Source organism: Juglans microcarpa x Juglans regia, chromosome 8S (assembly GCF_004785595.1).
Source record: "Juglans microcarpa x Juglans regia isolate MS1-56 chromosome 8S, Jm3101_v1.0, whole genome shotgun sequence".
Lineage (NCBI taxonomy): Eukaryota > Viridiplantae > Streptophyta > Magnoliopsida > Fagales > Juglandaceae > Juglans > Juglans microcarpa x Juglans regia.
In genome coordinates, this window is record NC_054609.1 from 1,131,821 (window position 1) to 1,154,995 (window position 23,175).

At 37.3% G+C, this 23,175-nt stretch overlaps 2 protein-coding genes and 1 pseudogene across 2 annotated transcripts; 1 reads left to right on the plus strand and 2 right to left on the minus strand.

Moving 5' to 3' along the window:
- Positions 1-8,541: 8,541 nt before the first annotated feature.
- LOC121244760 lies at positions 8,542-10,571 on the minus strand (annotated as a pseudogene).
- A 4,548-nt stretch (positions 10,572-15,119) lies between these two features.
- On the plus strand, positions 15,120-17,240 carry LOC121244519 (zinc finger CCCH domain-containing protein 13-like). The gene is made up of 2 exons (XM_041142625.1): positions 15,120-15,459; positions 15,697-17,240. The coding sequence occupies exons 1-2, from the start codon at positions 15,312-15,314 to the stop codon at positions 17,154-17,156; spliced, it is 1,608 nt and encodes a 535-aa protein (XP_040998559.1). The 5' UTR covers positions 15,120-15,311; the 3' UTR covers positions 17,157-17,240.
- Positions 17,241-19,900: 2,660 nt separating this feature from the next.
- On the minus strand, positions 19,901-22,972 carry LOC121244396 (protein ROH1-like). Its single transcript, XM_041142461.1, has 2 exons — positions 21,359-22,972; positions 19,901-20,266 (listed from the first exon to the last, which is right to left on the minus strand). The coding sequence occupies exon 1, from the start codon at positions 22,740-22,742 to the stop codon at positions 21,534-21,536; it is 1,209 nt and encodes a 402-aa protein (XP_040998395.1). The 5' UTR covers positions 22,743-22,972; the 3' UTR covers positions 19,901-20,266; positions 21,359-21,533.
- Positions 22,973-23,175: the final 203 nt, after the last annotated feature.

The following is a 23,175-nucleotide window of genomic DNA, read 5'->3' on the forward strand; positions in this document are numbered from 1 at the left end:
ATGTGGGGACAAAAAATAATGCCCAATTGTTCTTAACAATCTTTTGGACATGAAGTCGTGCTCTTTGGCATAATTTTTATGCAAGCTGTCTCAAGCTAACCTAACAAACGGCAATATAGTCCTTGTAAAGGCTCTATTTGAGTTTAACATATGTCAAGTTGGTATCAGATATCTGTTGTTATAGCCTTGTTCTATAGTAGATTAAACTGAAATGAGTTGCAAATTATTTAATGAGAGAGAAAGAGAGAGCCATGACTAGTTGCAATGTGCACCCGGTTACAACTTGCATCCTAAAAACTACGAAAAGTCTCAATGTGCACCTTAAATCATCTTCAGCTTGAATGTGTAATTTATGATACACATCCCAAAAATGGTATATACTATCCTATTGTCCATGCTATGTTATGAAATACAAATCACTGATTTGGAAAGGTCTCTGACCATCTTTCAATTGTTATTGGTGGGTTGAAGTTCATCAATGTTTGATTTTGAATTTTTAGAAGTCTTAACATACTCTGGGAGACTCTGGCCATGTGGGGGAGGTTGTCCTAGCAAGTCAGCCCTACATAAATGAGCTACTTAGGTAATCACATAACAGAAGAAAAACGAGAGTTGGAGGCACATTTAAGTAATCACACCCCAACTAGAATGTACTGAATTTAAGCTTGACTTGACTTCAGTCTTCCATCACATTCAAAAGCAGTAATCGTCGAGGTAATCGAAACCACAAAAAAAGAGCTATTAATTAAGGTGATGACAACTTCAGTTTCTAATAACTCCAATATTTAGAAAAGATACAGGATAGAACATGAAAGTGAATACCAATTTCTAGTGCTACAGAGCTCTATTCTTGATTTTTGTGAGTTCTTTGTTGGAGCCTCTCCACCTTTGTGGTGTTGATCCTACAGGTGGATTCACCCAAGTCCCTCTTACAGAAGAACTTTGTCTTGCAGAAGCCTTATGATTTACCCCTAGAAGATCGTTAAACTTATGAAAATGGAGCTAGAAGGTTGGGGTCCACAACAACGACACAGCCTCATAGCCCAACTTGGCCACACAGTGAAGTACGGATAACTGCAAGTTCGTCCTCCCCCACTACATGCATTTTTGTCATCTTTCCCAAATTCTGGTCAATCTGCAGCTTGTTGATGAACCTTTTATTAATGACGCAGTAACTAGGGATCTACAATGGAAAGATAAAATATTATACTTACTGCTAGCTGCAAATGTGATATCCCATATTTTAGTATATATATATATATTTTTTATTTATTGAAGGATTATTTTAATTAATTTAAAAAAAATTAGTTCTCTTGTTTTAAATTTATCGGATTTATTATTGGTTTTATTATATAAACTTTTTTTTTAGTTGTGAAATTTATTTTGATGTGCTTTCTTGATAGTAATAATTGTTTGTATTTAAACTGCTCTTTGCTTTAATGAATAATTTTATTGTTAGACTTTAATTATTTCATTTTATTAATATTGAGTTGTAGTGTTTTTATTTAGTTCTTATTTATTTTTTTATTGTGTTTTTTTTTCTTTTGTTGGACTCTTCTATTCTCGGACTGGGCTGTTTGAGAGTATGTTATTTTCTTTTGGGCCCAGCCCTTTGGTCCCCAGCCCAGGCCCGTGAAAACGAGTCTAGACTTCATCGCACGGCTTCAAGCCATTTCCTTTTTCATGCACGTCCCCCTCTTCTTCTTCTTTAGGTTTTATATGTTTCCTCTTATAGCTCTTATATAGGTTAAGCATTCTCAACCCTAGAATAAGTGCCGCTGCCCTCTTTTCACGCCCTCAGCCATCCAAACTCCTCTGAGCATCCATCCTACACTGTGAACCACGGCTACCACTTCAACTGAGATACAATCAACCAAAAATCACCCGGTTCCTGCAGCTCAAACCAGAGCACCCATTTTCCTCCCTGTCGAACCACAACCCAGCCACCTCGGAGCCAGCTCTCATTGCGTCTTCATTACCAACCCAGCTCACTTGAAACCGCAGTCACCCTGCACCAAGCACAACCGACGCCAGCCACTGAAGAACCACCAACTGAAACACTTTATTCTGCTTCTCCGAAAACAGAAAAATCCCACATCTTGAACCCGCCACCTCCACACCTCGGAAGAGCCACCCACACGCACGGAAACACCACCCACGAAACTCCCTTGTTTTTAGCCACATGAAACAGAGAATCCATCCACCAAACCACTGCACTGCACCACACCGCACCAGCCACTCCAAGCTGTCACCACCTGCACGAAAAAGGACGCCGGACACCCACAGACCACCCCAGCCCGTAGCAACCCCTCACGGTGAGCATCTGTTTCTTTCCGCCCTCTCTCTCGCTCACCTTTTCCTCTCATTCTCTCGTGCTCAGCACTGCTCGACGGAAGCTCCGCCAAGCTCCTGCTCTCCTGCCTCGCCACCACAGCTCCTCCAGCCAGCCCCGTCGCGCCTTACCCCTCCATGCGTGCCTTGGTTTCCCTAGGGTAAGCCCCTGCCGCCGTGTACTGGGTGTTGTTATTCCCATGCATTGTGTGTGTGCGTCTGGTTTTATGATTATAAGTGATGTACGTACATAATATATATGTTATATATTTATAAAGTGTTAACCTAATAGTTGAATACTATTATCAGTTTACCCTTAGTGTATGTACTATATATATGTTTTCGGATGAGTGATCTTTTTGGATTTTTGTTTAAATGGGTTTTGTTTGAAGTCTCATAAAATAATTATTGTTGTGTAAATAATATTTTAATAATATTGTTAACTAAAGGAAGAAACCTATTTTTTTTAAGAGAGAAGTTTTTCATGACGTATTTTATAAGATTTTTTTTTTTTAAAAGTAGTCAAAGTATTCTATTAATTTATAATACGTTGTTGGCATTTTAGATATCTTAAATATTACTTTTTATTGAGTTCTGTAATTATTTTAATACTTGTTCGATTTAAATTTCTTATTTGGTGCGAATTCGATTAAGTGAATATTGATGGTTTTAGAAAATGATGGTATTTTAAGAATTATGAGAATTTTAGATTTTGAGGATTTAAAATAGGTTCTTTTAGCATTTTAGGTTTAAATATTTAAATACGTGATTGATTGGAAATTTACGGGAATTACATGATTTTTATAGGTAACGATTAATAGTTGTTTGACATTGTTGAGGAAATTTTTGGAAAACTAAGAAGTTCAGGTAAGCGGGGTTCCTATGCTAGACTTTGCATAAAATAAATAAAATGGACTGAGATTGATTTTTGGAAAAATATGCATGTTTTGTTATGAAAAGAAATTTGAAATGATCTCAGTTATTTGTTCTGCATGATTCATGAAATTCTGTTTAAAAATAAAGTACTTTTTGTCATGACTGGTGTAGACATGAGCAAAGTTTTGGCATTCTGTTTCTGAACTATACAAAAGAGCGTGAATATGAAAAACTGTGCATAAATTATATTTTTGTGATCTGACTCTGTTTTGTTCTGAAAAATGTTCTGTACTCTGATGTGATATGATGTGATTTCTGAAACATCTGGCATGATATTCTGTTTCTGTTCTGACCTTACCACGGGTGTAAAACTATGGCCTCTGTTTGGGTTGGTACTAACTTTTCTGTTTCTAGTGCACCCACTTTGAAAACAAAGTGGTTTTCTGCGTGATCTTTCCTATGTGCACACTCGGGGCTCCGAGAATGATAAGGGGAAGATTCACATTCTGTTTCTGCTCGGTTGGCCGCCGGGGTTTGCACAACCCTACCACGGGGGTTAAACATGAAATTATGTTCTGATATGATGTTTCAGTTATGATGTGCCAAGGAATTTTGAATAAGAATATTGTGAACTTTCGCTGTAATATTTCTTTAAAACATGTTCTGACTCTGCATTTTGGAAATAAAAAGTATTTTGTTCTGCATTCTGAAATCTGTAAATGCTCATGTTTACATACTAGTATATGTTTTCTGCTTACTGAGTTGTTGATAACTCACCCCCTCTTATCTCCAATATTTTCATATGATTTTTAGATATTTCAGCTGAGGATCAGGACTATGAAGAATTGGGTGAGATGACTTAAGAATAGTGCATAGAGAATAGAAAGCTTTCGATGAATATTAGTGATTTTAGATAATTATATTGTTGAAATGTGAGTTTAAGTGACATGTAGAGAAGTTAGTATTTTTTTAGAGTTACTGTATTGATGATTTTATATACGAGTAGGTGTGGTTAATTTAAATTTGAAGTGTTTACGTTAGATTTGGAGCTTTTAAAAGAGTATTAGCAATGTTGGAGTTGATTATCAGGTAATTTGAGTTAACTCTTCAGACCTTCGGAGACGGGACGTTACAGCAAATCTATATGGTAAGTGGTTCGGAGTAAACACCAATAATGATGTGGGTGAAGAAGGGAAAGTGAGAGTTTTTATTAATGGTATCCAAAAGTATGAGGGGAACGATAGAGGGGCAGGCAGCATGTATTCAAATGTGGTGTTTATGTTGCGTCAACTTATTCGAGTACGTAACTACATGGAATCGAGCTGGAAATTGATCCAACTTTAAAAAAAGTGATGGCAAATTGTTATCACCAGTCTGCAATAAGTAAAGAGCTGAATAAATCACCAAGGAAAATATCATCAAGGGACTGCATAATTGTCCCAATATCGACTTCTACATATTATTCAAATTTAGATGTACTCTATCGCCCCAGAAGAATTGATCTCTGAAGAATGGAACTATGGTCTTCCAACACTGTAATTCATAAGCTGGGCAGGCATTAACTACACCTAGAAATAAGAAAATAATTCGAGTCTACTTGATGTTGAATCATGTTTTCAGAAATAGGAAGCAATCATATCATTCAATTTCATTCCCAATAACATCATATAATTTGACTCGTTCACTCTTATTGCTAAATCCAAATGACTAATATCTCAAAGATATACTAAAACATTCATATAATTTCAATCTTAGACAATCAGAAATTTCAGTGCCCTGTAGTAGTTGTTCCAGCACCAACATGATGAACCTGCATACAAACTTGTGCGATGCAATTACAAACTTTTAAAAGATTGAAAACCTACAAACTATCCCAAAAGCATTAGCTGATGCGAATGGTAGATTTCACCATTTAACTGATATTAATGCAAAATGACTTTGCAACCCAAAGGAAACTCAAGAAAAAATGAAAATTTTCTCCAGTATCAAAAAGGAAACTATCAAAGTAGCAGTTCTCCAAATGGAATGAAATTTTATCTAAGGGAGTAGTTGCAAGAGAAGGGTGTAAAGTTATTTAAATTCTACTTAATCACTGCTTAATAATTAGATTTACCCACAACCAAAAGTTTTCTTATCCATGCATAAAGCATAACTCACCACAGCAGAGCAATGGGGAGACAACCATGAGGGCATTCCTCTAAACAAATTCTCATAAAGATGCATGGTACATTTACATACAATGTAAGATTGATTAGTCTTTCAAGTGTCAAAGTTAGAAATTCACCTGCTATATATGAAGAGTTGGAACTTTCGAGATCTCCGAGAAATTCACTTGAAATTTGAAGATAATAACTTAGAGAATTTAGATTCTAACAAGGAAACAAATATTTAATCACATTAGGTACCTCTCATTCGATGGAGAAGAAGGTGAAGAGGAAGATCGATCCAACCCCTGAAAGCAAAGAGAACTCATATATCAAAACAGCATCGTGAAACTCAATTATTAACTCATAAGATGCCTAGAAATTGAAAAAAATGAATAATAGTACTCTTAATATTGAAACCCTATGTTACTACAAGTTGAATGATGCTTAGTTTCCATTTTTCTAACATAAAAATGCAATGTAATTTTTTCTAATAAATATGGACTGATTGCATCTCTACTATTACGATGGTCTACAAATAGTTGAAGTAAAAACTTCCCATTAAGCAATGTTTGTCATAAAATGTAACGTACCTTTTCTTTGATAATATGTAGTATGGTGGCATTGAGGTCTCCTTGTAGGAGTGGTTGAAAAGTTTCGGACTCCATCTGCACTCCATTTAGTTTAGGTGTTTTTGCACTCCATTTTTGTACTGAATGCAATGATTCTTTTCCAATGATTTCTTCCATTTCGTCACAGTCCTGAACATCTATTTGTTATAATTTCACAAGATTTTTTGCCACGGATGGTGTGAATAAACATTTCAAACTATGACATCCCCATAATATTAGCACTCTCAAGTTATTGAAACCCTTCATATCTCGTGGACCTTTCTTCCATACATGCAACAGCTTCGGTAAAGCTCCTAACATCAAGAACGTCAAGTTATTGAAGATACTGCTTTCTTCAACTTTTAGTCCCTCAAGTTCAAATATCACTTCCAATGAATCTCATTTAAATGCATGAAGTATTTCTAGATTTCCCAAACTTTCAATCAAGTTGTATGGAAATAGAGACCACGTCTTTGTTTGATTTTCAGTCTCACTCTTATTTCGCTCATCTTGCTTTGTCAATGTAACCTACAAAAACATTAAAAAAAAGATACAGTCAAAAGCAGACTCATAGGAGGAAATTTTTAGGCTTGACTTCAATTTGAACAACTAAATTACCACATTTTCTAAATTACACGGCCAAATGATCAAATCAATAATTTAATACTGCAAATAACCAATTCTATTTTTTTTATTAATAGTCCAAAGTTTCTTTGGAGATTTAGTACAAATACATATACAATAAATAATAAAAATAAAAATAATTAATGTAATAGTAAAGAGAGCTAGAAAAAGAATGAATCATTAATAAAAGAATTGTTAGTAAATTTTTGGTAGGTAAGTAGCTTATAATTTATAGTAAAGATAAATAAATTTACTTAACCACCTTATGAGTTTTATCAAATTCAACCTTTAAAATAAAAGAATTGTTAGTTTTAATCATTTCTAGTATTCTTTGAAAAACGAGCACTGATAATTTTTAATATGCAAAGTGAAATTCTCCAAAATTTAATTTTTAAAGCGACGTAAAAGGTGAAAATTGGAATGCATGAAAAATAAAATGTGATATAAAAAGGTGGCCCAAAAGCTCCCTTAATGAAACTAGAAAAATTACGGCAGAACGACAAAGGGAAAAGATTTTCTTTTTCATTTTTTACTCAAAGCAGGACGTACTCTTACAGGTTTAAATTAAAAATATGAAGATAAATAAATAAAAAGAAACTTTTTAATTGTTAAAATGAACAGAAATAGAAGAAGACGAAGTGTTTCAAAAAAGTTATAAAAAAAAATAATAATAAATAAACCTTAGTCTTGATGTATATACCTCTTTGTGAAAGTTGTGTTTGTTCTCTTGTGAAGAGGAGCTACAATTTGCTTGGTCTGGATTATAATTCCTGCGACGTGGTACACAAGACAACTCTAAGCATCGGTTGAAAAGTCTAGAAGTTTCTTTGGCTGAGGTTGAGGAGGAGCCAACACTAGGCTCTTGGGGGGCTCTTGCATCCAATTCCGCATCCTTTTTGGACAGCCCTCCAAGTTGATCTCCTTTATGGATGGCCACTCAAAAGAATGGGCCTCGCTACTGAAACTCACAAGATTTTCTACCTCACTTAGTTGGAAGGAATGAGTTTGAGGGAATACAATGATGTCTGCTTTGTTTTCTTCTCCACCTTCGTCCTCTCTTTGAATAATATTTTCCATCAATTTGCAACTATGTATTTGTATGGTTTGAAGTTGAACACAAGTAGTTTTGCAACAGCAACAGGAAGCAAACTTCTCAAACTTTGACATTGAGAGATTTTAATTGATATTAAGTTTTGAAAGCCTTGAAATCCTCTTGGAATATTCTTCCACACGTGTAATCCGAGTTAAGTACTGTAAATCTAGACTTCTTAATTGAGAAAGTGCTACGACGGGCTGGCGGTTCTCTATGAACTTAAGTCCTTCCAAATCAAATACCACTTTTAGTGATTCACATTCATCAACATCAAGCTTTACCAAATTGGGAAACCGGAAAATGGTGTTGGATGAAAATAGTTTATGAGAGATGGTTGTTGATGAAGTGTTGCCACCTCCTCCTTCAACCTGTTTAATCCATTAATTCAACCATTACAATGCTGTGTGTAGTAGTTTTCAAATATATATAATGTATATCCTTAAGATAGGAAATTAATAAGATGTTTATTCCCAACGAAAATCATATTTCTAAATTGCAAATTTTTCGAGCAAGAAAGCTAGATTTTTCCAGCAGTAGTATAAAACCGTTAACTTTTTAGAAATTTTCAAGAGATTTGATCTTTGAAGTAATCCATATATAATATGAATCATAGATGTACTGTTAATTGGGAGAACATACCTCAACTGAGTCCATGGATTTGCAGATACCAGTGAGCCTTGGTAAGGAAAATAGATGTATTTTCTCCAACTTTGGCAATGTAGTGACATCACCATCTTCTCCTTCCTTTGAAAAAATTTCTTGTATCTTTTCACAACGAAAAACCTCTAAAGATTTGAGTTGAACCAAATCTCTCACCATGCCCGACCAAAATATATTTTCAAAACCCTTACAATTATACATGTCATAATGTCTTAGGTTGCCAATTCTCAAAGTCTCCCATATACAACTCCTGTAGACGAGATAAACGAGATAAGACACCAGCTACAATTTGCTGTAGAGAATAGCATCTCTTCATATCCAGCAACTTTAATTGGCTAAGATTTCCTATTTCACGCGGCAACTCCTCGATCTTGGAATCACGAAAACCAAGAATTTCTAGTTTTCCAAGAGTTCCAATTGCCGACACATCTCCTAAGCGACAACTCTCCAAATTCAGCATCCGAAGGTTCTTGAGGATCTGGATTGATGGTGACAATGACGTCAAGGAGAAGCAACCTTCTTGCAAAGACAACATCTTTAGCTCATTCATACCATTAAATAAATTGCCTGGGAACTTTTTTGAATCTTCTAAACATGATAGTCGCAAAAATTGAAGTTTGGGATACTTCAACCCATTAGGATGCCCTCTCATTTCTCCAAGTAAAAGAGAAATTGTGGTATAACTGTCATATGTATCCCTCTGTGGCCATTCTTCAAGTCTTCTATCCAACTCAACCATAAAACCATGTTCGTCTCTGGATGCAATTGATATGGCAACATCTCGCACAATATCATGCATTTTGACACATTCGTCCTTGTAGCTACCCAACAAGAGATTTGATCTTTGAAGATTTCGAACTATTGTGTTCACATGTGCTCTTGTTTGTTCCACAGTACTAAAGCCTTTAAGAAACCTTTTTGCAACTCCATACCTGACTAAATGTTCAATTGGCACATCATAATCTTCGGGATACAAACAACATAGCAAAAAGCATGATTTGGCTTCGTCACTTCGTAAATAATTGTAACTGAACTCTATGCTGGAATATACCTTTGGATGCATACCGGGGATATTTTGTGGGTTAGACATTTAAAGTTGGTCAAGTGCAGCTTTCCACTCATATTCATCTCTTTTGTTGCTAAGAGCACTTCCAACCGTCACAATAGCAATGGGCAAACGTGCACATTCCTTCAAAACTTGTTCTACAATTGAGATTAGATTGGGAGTATTGATACAATCACCTGCCATCTCTCCGAACAGATTCCAAGCTTCTTCTTCGGATAAAAGTCCAATTGGAAAAATCTTTTGAAATCTCATCTGATTGCAAGTTTCTTCACTTCTTGAAGTCAACAAGATTTTACAGCTCTTTTCTTTAACTGCATGGTAAACTCCAATAGCCTCAAGATCAATTGGTTCCCAAACATCATCCAATATCACAAGGACGCTCTTACTCTTCGTCAATCTCGAATATAATTCATCTGATCTTCCATGTAAACTCTCTGGATCAAGTCTCGGGCCTAGCATTTTGGCAAGTTCACCTTGAATCTTTGTCAAGTTTGGACTTTGAGACACCACTGCAATGGCAACTTCATGGAATAAACCATTAGCTTTGGCTCTTCTAGCTATCTCTTTTGCCATTTCCGTCTTGCCAATCCCTCCCATACCACATAATGCAATCATGTCGATTTTTTCATCCCTTAAAGCCTCCAAAACATTTCGAGTCATTGCTTTTCATGATTCAAAATCCTTAAACCGTTCTATGGATGATGATCGCACTTTCAATGGAGGTGCAATATTGAATACCCTATCATATTTTCTACCTTCTTCTAACAATGCAACGATGGCTCGAGTATTCTTCTGAGCTTTCTTGCCCAAGGAATAGCGGAGCTTCAGATCAAGACACCAACCATTCAACCACATCCTATTAGTTTTGACATCTTCTTCAAGGAATTTTCGCACTTCAACTTTTTTCTCCACATTTGTCAGCCATGTCTTAACTTCACTTGAGACTACTTCTTGATTCCATTGGGCTCCATCAACAGATTGTTGTACCGCCTCCTTCTTCTGACTTAGCTTCGAAAAATTCTCTTCAAGAATCATAATACTGCTCTTGTAGGAAATAAGATAGCCAATTTGTTCTCCGATTGGAAGAACCAAGTATTCTCCTATTTTTCCAACAATTGAAAAAAGAATTTCCATTTTTTCAAAAGTAGTTTTCTGTTTTTGTATTTTTATTTTTATTTTTTACTTATTTGTTAAATAACAAGACAAAGTCTGGCTCTGCTCGTTTACAGATCAAAGAAGCAAAACACCAAAAAACCAAAAAAAAAAAATCAGTAGAAAATTGGGGCAAAAGAATAATATTAAAGAAATACCAAATCAAAATGAATAGTTTTTCTGAATATCACACATAACGAGAAAAGTAGAGTAGTATATGTCCTTATTAATGGGTTTTGGCCCTTTGGTATAAAGATGACCACTTTTGGGGCACAATGGGCTTAATCTATAAAGTTGGCCCTTTGTTGCAGCATTGATATTTAGAAAAATCACTAAATGGACTGCTTATTGTAGTTTGTAAGCCTAAGGCCAAAATTATTTTTTCTTAAGAAATCCCAAGCCCGCTTTAAACCCATGTAGTCCAGCTTTAGGGGAAAAAAAATGATTTTGGTCTTAGGCTTACAAATTAAAATAACCAGTTTCATATCATAAGAGTTAAAAAAAAAAAAAAAAAATTGACTATTTCAAACACTTTTTTTTTGTAATCATCCTTTTCAAAAATTAAATTGACTATCTAACACTGAAAAGTGGAGCAGATTTGAAAATGATTTTCTGCTATTGTGGGATAAATGAAGGAATTCTCTAAATAAGGGCCAATTGGAGGAGATGGCGGCAACCCTTAGAAATGTTTGGTTTCGAAAGAATGGTGTGGTCTTTGAAAATAGAATGGAATGTCCTAATAGACTTATGCTATCTGCTAAGACTATTGTAAAGGACTACCAAGTAGTGCAGACTTTGGGCAATTCAGACAGACAAGAGCAGGTTAGAGGTGCAGACACTTTGAGTTGGGAAAAATCAGATTGTGGATATGTCAAAATTAATTGGGATGCTTCTTTGGATCAAAAAAGAAAGAAAATGGGAATAGGGATTATAATTAGAGATGAGACTAGGAAGGTTTTAGCTGCTGTGTGTAATCAGAAAGGATATGTAGAAAAGGCAGTCATTGCAAAATGTCAAGCTTTGAGGACAATAGTGGAGCTGTGCAATGATCTTCAGCTTCAGAAAGTAGAATTCGAAGGAGATGCAAAAGAGGTCATCTTGTCAATTTCTAGTGAAGAAGAGTTGCTGACTTCTTATGGTTCTTTAGTAGATGATGTTAGGTATGAACTAGTTTTTAATTAATTTAAAAAAATATTTGAAAAAAAAAATGGTTAGATTGAGAGTTAAGAGTTAGCTGGATCGATACCCCATTTGCCTGGCATTTCACTTGTCCATCCCGTTTATTTGAAAATTTGAAAAAGTTATAATGATTAGTTTGAAAAAGTTATAATAATTAGTTTAAAAATTTTATATTTAAGTTATGCTTGATAATAAGATAGGATGAGATGAAATGAGATCAGATGAGAATCTTGTGTCTCATCTAAGGCCCCAAACCTACCCTAAATTCTCCTTCCTCTCGTGCTGAAATCGTTCGTACCTCTCGACGACCCAAAACTACTGTCATTGTCGTGAATTTGTAACTTAGTCATCGTGTTTTCACAACTCTTCTCAACTCATCTCATCTTGTTTAATCATTACAACTTTTTCAAATTTCCATACAAAATAAAATAAACAATTCAACCTTTTCACATTTCAAAACAAAAATAATATTAGAATAATATTTTCTAACAATATTTATTCAATTTTTAACTTTAATATCAATCAATCTCATCTCATCTGTGAAAACAAACAAGGTTTTAAAGATTCAAAATTGCGCTAATGGAACTACAAGTTTTATAACTCATAACTTTAATATTAATTCATCTCAACTCATCCCACACCTTCCCTGGACCAAGTGACTAAGGGTTATTTGGACATTTTGAGTATCTTAAAATTTTGTAAATACATTGAATAACAATGAAATCATTTGAGTTAAGATATTTTATTGGGTTTTGAGAAATGAGAGAAAAAAAGTTATTTTGTTTTTTAGTTTAGTTTTGAAGTTTGTAAAAGTTATAATGATTAGATAAAAAAAAATTGAAGATTTGAAATTAAAAAGTATTTTATGTTTGAGTGATGTTTGAGAAGAAAATTGTGAGAAGTTTTGAGAATTTATCATCTCATCTCATTACCCAAACTAATACTAAATCTACCCTCGCATCTCGTCCCTACTTAGACAAGGTGACAGTCCGCATCCACCAGCTGAGCAGTCAGATTGACACAGCCACCCACCGTCCAGCCATCCCGTCCGACAAGTACACATTTTTCATTAAATAAAAAACCAACAAAATCACATATAATCAGAAAATCGCACAAATCTAACAAAAAAAACCAAAACAAAGTTACAAATCGCACATATCTCGACACAAATCTAAAGATCTATGACCCATGGCTGTAACCATGGGTCTCATGGTTATAAAACTCGCAAACCCATAGTCTCAGCCGTGAGTCTTTACTTATAAAGCCACAGTCGCAGCCGTAGAGACTCATGGCTAAGTTGTGGTCTTACCGATATAGACTGCGGCTTGGCCGTAAGTCATGAGTCGTGACCCACGAAAATGGAGAGAAAAGCTGGCTTAGAGGAGGAGGATGAGAAGAAAAAGAAGAAAAGAAGATAGAGGAGAGGAGAAATGAGAGAGAAGAGAGGACAGTGAGCAACCATTGAGGCATGAAAGGAAGGGGGGGAAAGAAACAAGAAAAGAGAAGAGGAGATAAGAGTGGAAAAGAGGAGAGGAGAGGAAGGGAAGATGGCCAAGAACTGGGAATGAGATAAATGAGAGAGAAAAGCATATTATTTATAGTTAGGTGCTCGCACGCCAACCCGCCTGCTCGCCCTAGGCAGGGGTTGGGTATCAGTACCTGACTGGCAGGCCTAGCTATATGTGATGCAAGAATACAAGTCTAAAGTCAACCAAAAAAATGAAAACAAAGCCTTGAAATCAATATATGCCAAGGAGGAACAATAGTCTACGAGACATTATTTGCCATTTATATATTCACAATTACATATCCAAAAAGTATTACATAGAAAAAAGAAATTACCAGAGAATTGAAACAAAAACATGATAGAGAAACATCGAAACGAAGAAGGGAAAGTTTATGGGACTAAGTACTAACCTCTACGGCCTTCTCTAGAAAACAGAGAAGTATGTATATAGAACTGTAGGTATGGATTTGAGAAAAGTGAGCTTGGAAAACAAGTGCAGTGCAGCAAAGCGATTTTGAGCAAAATGTAGTTTAGATAGAAATCACAAGCATGATGGGAACGACCATCATGTCTTGTGTCTACTTATAGGAGTCTAAACTCATTTTGCAAGAAAATGAGGATCTAGTTCTTTCTTGGCAATTTCGTCAATTATGTTCTTTTCTTCACATGCATTCCTACCTTCAAACCAATCTCAAGAAAGGATATATGTAAGCAAGTGCAGATTCACTTCTACAACAGTAACTCACTAGCATTTCATTATGTCTTGAGAAAAGAAAAGAAGAAATTAAGATAAACTAAAAAGGAATAAAAGAAAAATGGTAAAGAGAATGTGATTCTTGCTGGGCCATTTTGCCATGGAAGTTATTTTCTTTACAAACACTACTACCTTCTCTAAAAATCTCTCAACGGTATGGAAGTAGACTCGAACTTTACATTCTAAAAATAGGGACATAGAATTGCAATAAAGATCACTAACTATTTCTATTGCTTATTACATTCATAATGACATAAGATTTCATTTTTAAGGTTGAGAGGGCGAAGTAAAGGTTTGAGCAGGTTTTTGTTCTTCCTTTTATTCCAATATTCTTTTAGAATTATGTTAAAACTACAACATAGCTGAGAAATTTCTCTTACCGTTGTTTGCAAAAGTTGTCAAGTTTCGTGAAAATTTGTTGGTTCTTGATTAATTGACCATTGAAGCATCAGTGTCTGTACAATTATGAAACATCTTCTTTTGTTTTTTTGAACAACTATGAAACACTTCGCATGAAAGCAAAAATGAGCGGAAGTGTTGGGAAGTAGATCGGGAAGAGTAAGGGTCGATCTGTTTAAATAACTTCATGTACAACTGACGTTTATTTTTCCTACAGATCATAGAAAAATGTATGCAAACAAATCTCGAACACTCAAGTAGTCAGATTCGAGTTTTTAATAACACGTGGAGCATTACCATTGGTTAGCCTAGATAGTATTGGAGGATAATTAATGAGAAAATTGAATTATATATCCAAAAATTAAAATAAAAAAAAAAAAAAAAAAAAAAAAAAAAAAAAAAAAAAAGCTCTTCACAGCTTCATGAGAACAAAACTAGATCTGCTTTAAAAATTATATGGAGCCCTTGTAATTCAGACAGCCCAAGCTTCATAACTTAAAACTAATAAGAAATAATTGATTAATCACGTCATGATCGGTATATGATAATTAATCACTTCATCCGTGTACACAAACGAACATATAAAATTATATTTATACGAATGCGTGTGTTTATCATTTTTTTTAATAGAAACATATTAAATAGGCACATATGTTTTGGTATGGATCAAGGAAACCGTTGGCTTCCCGCCAAGGAAATACCTACCGAGGAAATACCACATCAAGAAGCAATGAATATGTGCTTTACTCATGTCGTTTCTCCTTTTTGAAATCCTTCTTAGCAATCACCAATGTCCCAGCTTTATCTATCCAATTACTTGTTCTTCATCAACTCTAGACTAAACATCTCTCATTCACCCAACAAGAGGAGGAAAAAAGAAAACATTGAAGGAGAAAGAAGAAAGGAAAATCAGCCATGGAACTGCAATTGGGACTCAAGATCGCCAAAACGAGTGATGATCTCACTTCCATAGCCGAATTTCAGTTTGCGAAAGATCGAACGGGTCCTGTTTTCTTGTCTGGTGAAGATGACAACATGTTCATCCTCACTGTCCACCTCAAAGGTCAATTGTTTCTGTGATCTCTTTACTCTTACTAATTTCTTTTATATCGAATTTTGGCTATTTGTGAAATGGCGTTTGGGTGAGAGACGGTTGAAATAAGTTAATCCCAGATAGGTCTATCTATGCAGAAAGTACTACAGTAGAATGCATAATTGGTTGGACAAGTATACAAAGTTTATGTGCTTTCTTATTTTTTGGGATTTAAGATGTTACACTGAAATGTTTGTACAAAAGCAGGTTTTAGGAGAGACAACATAAATATCAAGATAAACGAAGATGGGACACGAATTACAGTTCATGGGGAGAAACGGGTCCAGCAGACAGTGATGATAGGTTGGATACTACACAAGAAAGGGGTGGAGCTCAGGGTGTTCAAAAAGGTTTTCAAAATTCCTGATGGGGTGGTTTTGGATAGAATCAAGGCTAAGTTCAACGAAAACGAATCAATCTTGACAATCATCATGCCGAAAAGGGAAAAAGGAATTCGTGGGGATGGGATTGAGGAAGTGAAGGAAGATGAAGTTGGGAGAAAGACAGGAAAATCAGAAAGGGAGCAAATTGTAGATAATAAGGTTTCTGAAAGAGACAAGGATGGAGTAAAAAATCTGGAGGAATCTAAAGAGCCTGAGATTAAGAGAATGGATGAAACCGACCCGGTTGTGGTGAAAGAGACATCAGAAATGACTAAGTTTGTTGAAGAGATTCCCAGAAAAGACACTGTTGGAGAGCGAGTTTATGAGAAAAGTAAAGAGACCGACATCCTTAGTCAACCTGCAGAAGAGGAGGCTAGAAAAAGGGGGCTTGAACTTGAAGCAACAAAAACGGTAGTCAAGGAGTTTCCTGAGAGAGAATACATTGGAGAGAAAGTACTGGAGAAAATTAAGCAGCCCAAGATGAAAAAGGTGGACGAAACTGATGGGGTTGTGAAAGAAAAGGTTGGGAGAGGGAAACCAGAAACAGTGACAATTGTAGCTGAAAAAGTGCCTAAAGGAGAGAAAGAAGCCCAAGAGCCCGAGAGTAAAATTGCAAAAGAAACTCAACCAATTGTTGAAACATCAGAAAAAGTGAAGGAGATTACGGATGAAAGAGAATTGGGAGAAGCTGATCCCAAAAATCTAGAAACAGTGCTAACCTCTAAACATCCAGAAGTGGGAACCATGAAACCTACGATCGAAACTTGGAGTAAAGAGCTTCCTGCATGGACAGAGCAGACAAACAAACAGGAGATTCAAGAGGTAGAGAAAGTAGAAGCAAATGGAATGGAAGAAGAAAAGAGCACAAAGGATGAACCTGGTCTAGCAGAACATAAAATTCCTCGAGAACCACACGATCTGATGTCACATATAGATGTTCAAGAGTTAACAAAATCAAAAGCTGATCAAGAAGAACCAGAACAAGTAGAAACTCTGCAACCACAGAAACCTGTTGAGCAGCTTGGCAAAGATGAAGTTACAAAACCAGAGAAAACTAACAGTTTGGGAAACGAAATTCAAGAAGCGAGTAACGAAGGAAGCCTTCAAGAGAAAGAAGGTGAATCGGAACAAGAGAAAGATCTTGGTGAGGGAGCAACTCCGGAGAAGAAGCCCGTTTCAAGAAGGTGTAATCTCGGTGTTCCTTGTGTTGTTGCAGGATCGGCCATACTGGTTTCTATTATAGCTTTTGTTATTCACATAATTAAAGCTACAAAAAGAAAGTAATTTGTGCATTAGCTGCTTTATTTCTCTGTTACCAACCACTGCTATAAATTACAATCTATAACATATAATTTCTATTACACATAATTTCCGAAGCAGAAGCAAAGCTCCTATTGAGGGATGAAATCCTGCATTAATGATCATAAATAGTGGGTCCAATTCAATAGACCAAGTACTTTATCAACAAAATGGTCATTCTCCTTGAGATATAACTAAGAGAGATAAAAAATCGTTAATGTATGCCATATGCATGCTGTTACTTCATGTCATAAGTAGATATAGTTCATACAGCTGGCAGTTGTTTTGGAGTTGTGATGGTACCATTAGACCGTTGGCCCTCTTGACAGATATTACGAAGTAAAAATGCCTAAAACTCGTGAGTCCAAAAGTCAAACCAGTTTGACCTTATGAATTCAGATGCTGCATAGATGTGGTACCAACGGAATGAGAGAAGTGGAAAGCACCTTTTTAGGGTATTAACAAGGAGATCAATGTTGAGACGACAAAAAACTTGAAGAAAGTTTGGTGCATCTAATGATTTCTAGGTGTTTTCTGTAGTAAGAGGTATAGGCAACTTTCACAGATTATAGAAGAACCGGGTAGAGTGAATAGGGGAGAGAGAGGTGCTCATTTGGCTACGAGTGCTCAAGGAAGCTTCTCCACCCATTCAGCATGGGATTGTATTCGAACCCGTGCTCCTAAACTGCAGTGGGTACATTGGTTGTGGCATCCTGCAGTACCAAGGAAAATGTCTTTAATTATGTGGAAGGCTCAAAACAATTGTCTACCTGTGGATGATCGAGTTCGCAGAGCAGGAATCCCATTGGTCTCAAAGTGTGATTGCTGTAGTGTTGGGAGATACGAGGACCAGAACGGTATTTTTGCACTTGGGTCTTTTGCGGAACAGATTTGGCGCACTTGTTCTATAAAGCTTGGAATGCCTTTATTGAAAGGTAAAACATGGAAGGAAAAAATTGAAGTTTGGTATAGGCGTGCAAAGCAGTCCTCACAGAGTGGTCAATTAATTGGCCTTTTGCCTTTATTATTACTTGGAGACTCTGGACTCGACGGTGTACAGAAAGAATGGAGGGTAAGCAGGAGTCTATCCAATCGGTTTGGAGTTCGATTACATATTGATTGGCTTTAGTAGGAGAAAACCTTAAGGTGTCCTCCAACTTTTCTAGACGGGATGAGGAGATTTTGCTATTATTTAATATCCCTGTTAAGAAAAGAAAGTTTATAAACTTTAAAATAGTGCAGTGGACGAAGCCTGAGGAAGGTTGGTATAAGTTGAATGTTGATGGCAGTTCACTGGGGAATCCGGATGCATCGGGTGCAGGAGGGGCTATCAGAGATTATAAGGGGAATTTGATCTCTGGTTTTGCTATAAATACTGGTATACAGTCTTAATTTTGCTGAATTTATGGGTTTGCTCCAACGACTACACATGGTAAGATTTTTGGGTTTACAAAGGGTGGAAATTGAGATGCATTCGAAGTTAGTAATAGATTGGTTGAAGAAGAAAAGGTCTGGCCTTTGGTATTTGGAAGACTACTGGGAGGAGTTGTTAAGGTTACTTGATGGTTTGGTTTGCCACTTTCAACATGTTTATAGAGAATGTAATTTTTTGGCTGATGGCTTTGCTCGTTTGGTGCTGATGGTGTTAATAAAACATGGCATAATAGCTCAGATTTACCTCGGTTTCTTAGGGGTATTTTCCGTTTGGATAAAAGCGGATGCTCTTCTATTAGATCAATAACGTATTCTGGGTAGAGACTTGGTATTGGGATGTTTTTGTTGGTTCATTTGAGTTTAAAATTGTAATCACGGTTTTTCTCCACCAAAAATAAAATTTTTTAATAAAATTGAGAATGAATCACTCTTGAATATGTGACCTGATTGTTTTTTAAAAAACTTTCACAGCCAAAGAATAAAAGAACTCCTCGCTATTCCATGGCTCAATTAACTTTGGCCAGTGTTCGTTACGACAGAAAAGTTTCACTCCTCACATGCATCTGACAAAGCCTGTTCCTCAGATTATCGTAATTGACCTCTCCTTCTGCGTTGAATTCAATTACCACAAAACTATTTGGATCCCGATCTTTGAATCTATACCTCCAAATGAAAAGGAAAGAACGAAAGAAAAGCAACATCATCCAGTACAAGGTTTCTGCAAGTGTTGAACGTGTGTATGGTGTTTGATCTCCATTAATTGTTAGGTAAACTCGAAAGAAAGCGACCCTTTTGACATTATCCTTGAAGAAAGTGCAGCCAGCGGTGCTGAACATGAAACTTCTTCAAAGCTAATCAGATTTATGGCGATAATTTAAGATAGTAATTAAGGATTTTGGTAGCCCATAATGTAATTAACATTTCTGCCGCATCCCATTCCCGTCCATAGTCCATGCTGTAAAAATATTCTTCAGATATTTATACTGCACATGTTGAAAACTTAAAACTCCAACCAGCAAGCGACAAAAAAGGCTTTTGGCATTGAAAGCTATAAATGTTTATGACAGCTGCCAAGGAGTTATGAGGAAGGCGACTGCTCTGGCAGCGTCTTCAATTCATTTGGTAGGTATGCATGCAAAAGGCTGCTAGTCTGACTTCGAACCAGATGATGTTGTAATGCCAACAGATGTGGAAGTCCTCCTTGACGACGATTTAAAACAAAGTGATAGATTGTCCAAATAGAAGTCCAAATGACAATAATCATAGAAGAGAATAAGAGAAACATAGACGTGGAGTCAGAAAATTGCAAATCAAGTTTGTTGGCTGAATTGGGTACAGCAGATAGACAATGCATCACAGAGAAGACCGAGAGAACAGAGACCATCGTTTTATCAGAGAGAGGGAAGCTTTAAAAAGCAAAGGACTTTGTCAAACAAACACAATGAACCCTAGGCAGTCAAAATACAATTAATCTGTCCTAAACTAGGACCAGAAAAACACTGTTCTGCATCCATAGGAATTAAGTTATATAACCTTAAAATAACCACATCAATCTCCGTTGGATAAAAAGCAACCACGTCAGGCAGAGGAGCTTGAAACGACTCAATTCACCGTGGTCATCTGATTGCGAAACAGCAACTTGGTCTCCCACTTGATCCCTCCTGAGACGGTCACAAGAAGCAAGGTTACAAGCAGGAAAGCAAATGTTTTATTTACCCAAGACAGAGAAGTCAGAAAAGGATAGCATCTTTGGAAGACTCCTGATAGAATACTTGTAGTCAATAGAATAGAAGTCAAAGTTATCATGGGCGTGCACCGAGTCTTGGTCAAGATGTTGCGCGCTGACCAACAAATAAAAATCTCGTCCCACTTTCATGTTGCAGACTTTTTTATTTCTTGTTGCAAGAACTCGCAGTGTGTCGAAATACATCAATTTTATAAACTTCACGCAGGACCAAGTCAAGGTCAAACCTCAATCAGCACTAGCTGAAGCTTGACATAAAATACAACCTAATCCATCTATTATGCTGCAGAGACAATTTCAATTCTTTTTTTCCTTTTAGCATACAAAGCACCAAAACAGCTTTCTTTCTTTCTCTAGGAACAAATCAGAGTTGAAGCTTGACCATGTAGTGGAAACTAGGCAGACAGGGTGACATTGCTGGCAGACAACTAATTTTCTTGAGTAATTTTGGTAGTGTCAGAACGAATCCAAGGAAAGCTAACTCTTATTTTGTTTGGTTCTCCTTTTCACTCGCAAAAAGTACATGGAATTAGATAGAAATATAGTCACCATGAGAGAAATACCAGTACTCGTGTAAAATAGCTTTCCGGTGAAGTATGGGAATGAATTCCATGCAAAAACTCCCATATAATTTGCGTTTCCAGTTATTCTCTCCGTTTATAACCCCTTCTCCAAAGAGATTTGTACACAAACAACACCATTTTCCGCACTACAAATTTGAAATGCATTAAGGCTCTAATAACAAAACTCCACAACAACAGGCTATTTCCACAACAGAAGTTCATGTACCATGGCTCAAAGAGAGACACATGTGTGTTCATTAACAGAAAATCAGCTACAACACGAAGATGCAACAGCTCGCCTAGCAATTCGATTATACAATATAAGCAAAGACAAAACCCAGAATGCAGATAACCATGGACAGAAGGGGTCCATTCCCTTTTTTTTTTCCAGCTTTACACAAAATCTATGGTGATAAATACAGAAACTTGTCCACCTTAGTCCTTACCCAGTTTATTCCTGACACACCACTGATCTCATTCTTCTCAATCGAATCGTAACCTGTCCTCTTGTCCCTCCCGTGTTCTTCCTCTTCATGATAGTCATCATCTTCTTGTGCATTCACCAAATTCGAAAAGTCTACCTCATTTTGAAATTGAACACCAAATCATCACCTTCTTCCTCTATGCAGGATTGTTGGGCCTTCCACCCGAAGAGTCAAGCCCCTCCGTTCGGCTCCGCACAATCATGTGAAACAATTCTCTCACCTGTCGCCCCAATGGGTCCAATCCCACTTTCAACGGCTCGTAAACTTGAGAGAACTCCTCCACTCTCTGCCTCACCTCCCCTTCCTTCTCCTCCACCAATGGGAACTGAACCGAATCCGCCAATTCGCTAAGCGCCCTAGCGCATTTCTCAATCTGATGAATCTCCCTCAACAGGCCGCACGCGTTCTTCCTGTCCCGCTTCTTTGACTCGTCAAGAATCCGCTCGTGCAGTGAGAGGATCGGCCCCGCCCACAAGAACTGCCTCGGGATATTGAAGTGCACCTGCAAACCACGGTCCTGGCACGGAATAGCCGCCACCAGAGCCCACATTACGAACAGCAGCACCGAATTCATGGTAAAGACGGGTGCAGCGAGGCCGTTCGTAGCCACGAGCTCGTTCCCTTTCGGAGCCGTCAAATTGTTCCCAATCACCTGGAGCTGCCGCGCCGCCGACCACGACCGCGATACGCTCCACGACAGCGACCGGAAATGCCCCAAGGAACGGTTTTGATGGTGGCTATGGTGATGAGCCGTCGTCGAGGAAGAGGATGAGTTGTTGCTCCTTCCAAACGATCGGTTCCGGTGCGAGATCGTGGCGTTGGGGTCCTTCTCGTCGAGCATGGCAATAGCCAAATCGATGAGCGCCTTGTTGGCGCGACGGAATTGGCCCTCGCCGAGAGTTTTGCGGTTATCGAGAGCGCACAAAACGATCTCGATCAGCTTCTGCCATTGGCGGATCTGCTCAATCCCATCGCGAATTGCGTTGCACACGTCAAGAGCCTTCACGCTCCGCTCAAAATAATCCGAAACCAACCGATCCACAGGGGGCCGCAGCACCAAAGCCCTATGATTGAACAGAATAATCCTAAATTCCTCGTGGCAACAAAGGAACGCATCCAGAAGCTTCCTCACCCAAGCCAGGGAAAGCAACTCGTCGGCGCTGGCAGATGACAAATCGGCGAACCGGTCAGCTACCTGCTTCTGGAAGGCCTCGGGGTCCATCTCCAAGCTGCTGGCGTCGCGGGCCGGTTCCATGGAGTGGACGACCGGATCACGTCGGAGGCTGAGGATGGAACGTCCGAGATCGAATGCAGAAGAAGAACCTTGGTAGTCCGTAACGGGCATTCTCACATGGACAATAAACAAATAGAAACCTCTAACCCCCAAAAAATTCCCACAATTGAATTCGAATCCTTGAAAGCAATTGAATCAAAAAGGCTTGAATTCAATGAAAGTCGAGATTTTGAGGTTGAGAAGCTTTACAGACAAAAGACAGAGAGATGGGGGTGGATAAATTAGGGTTTTTGGAGAGAAATGAGAGGGATTTAAATGGGCGTGGGGGAGATTTGTGGACCGCGTACGGAGCCTCTTTGATTTTACCTTTGCCCCTCCCATTATTATCATTTTAGTTAACTAATTAACTTCCTTAACCACACTTTACTTCCTAAAATACCCTCTTCTCTTTCTGCTCCTATTTTCTTTTTATTTTTTATTTTTTATTTTTATTTTTTACGCGCATCAGACACGTCCCGCACACGCCTCCCTCTCTTAATTCTCA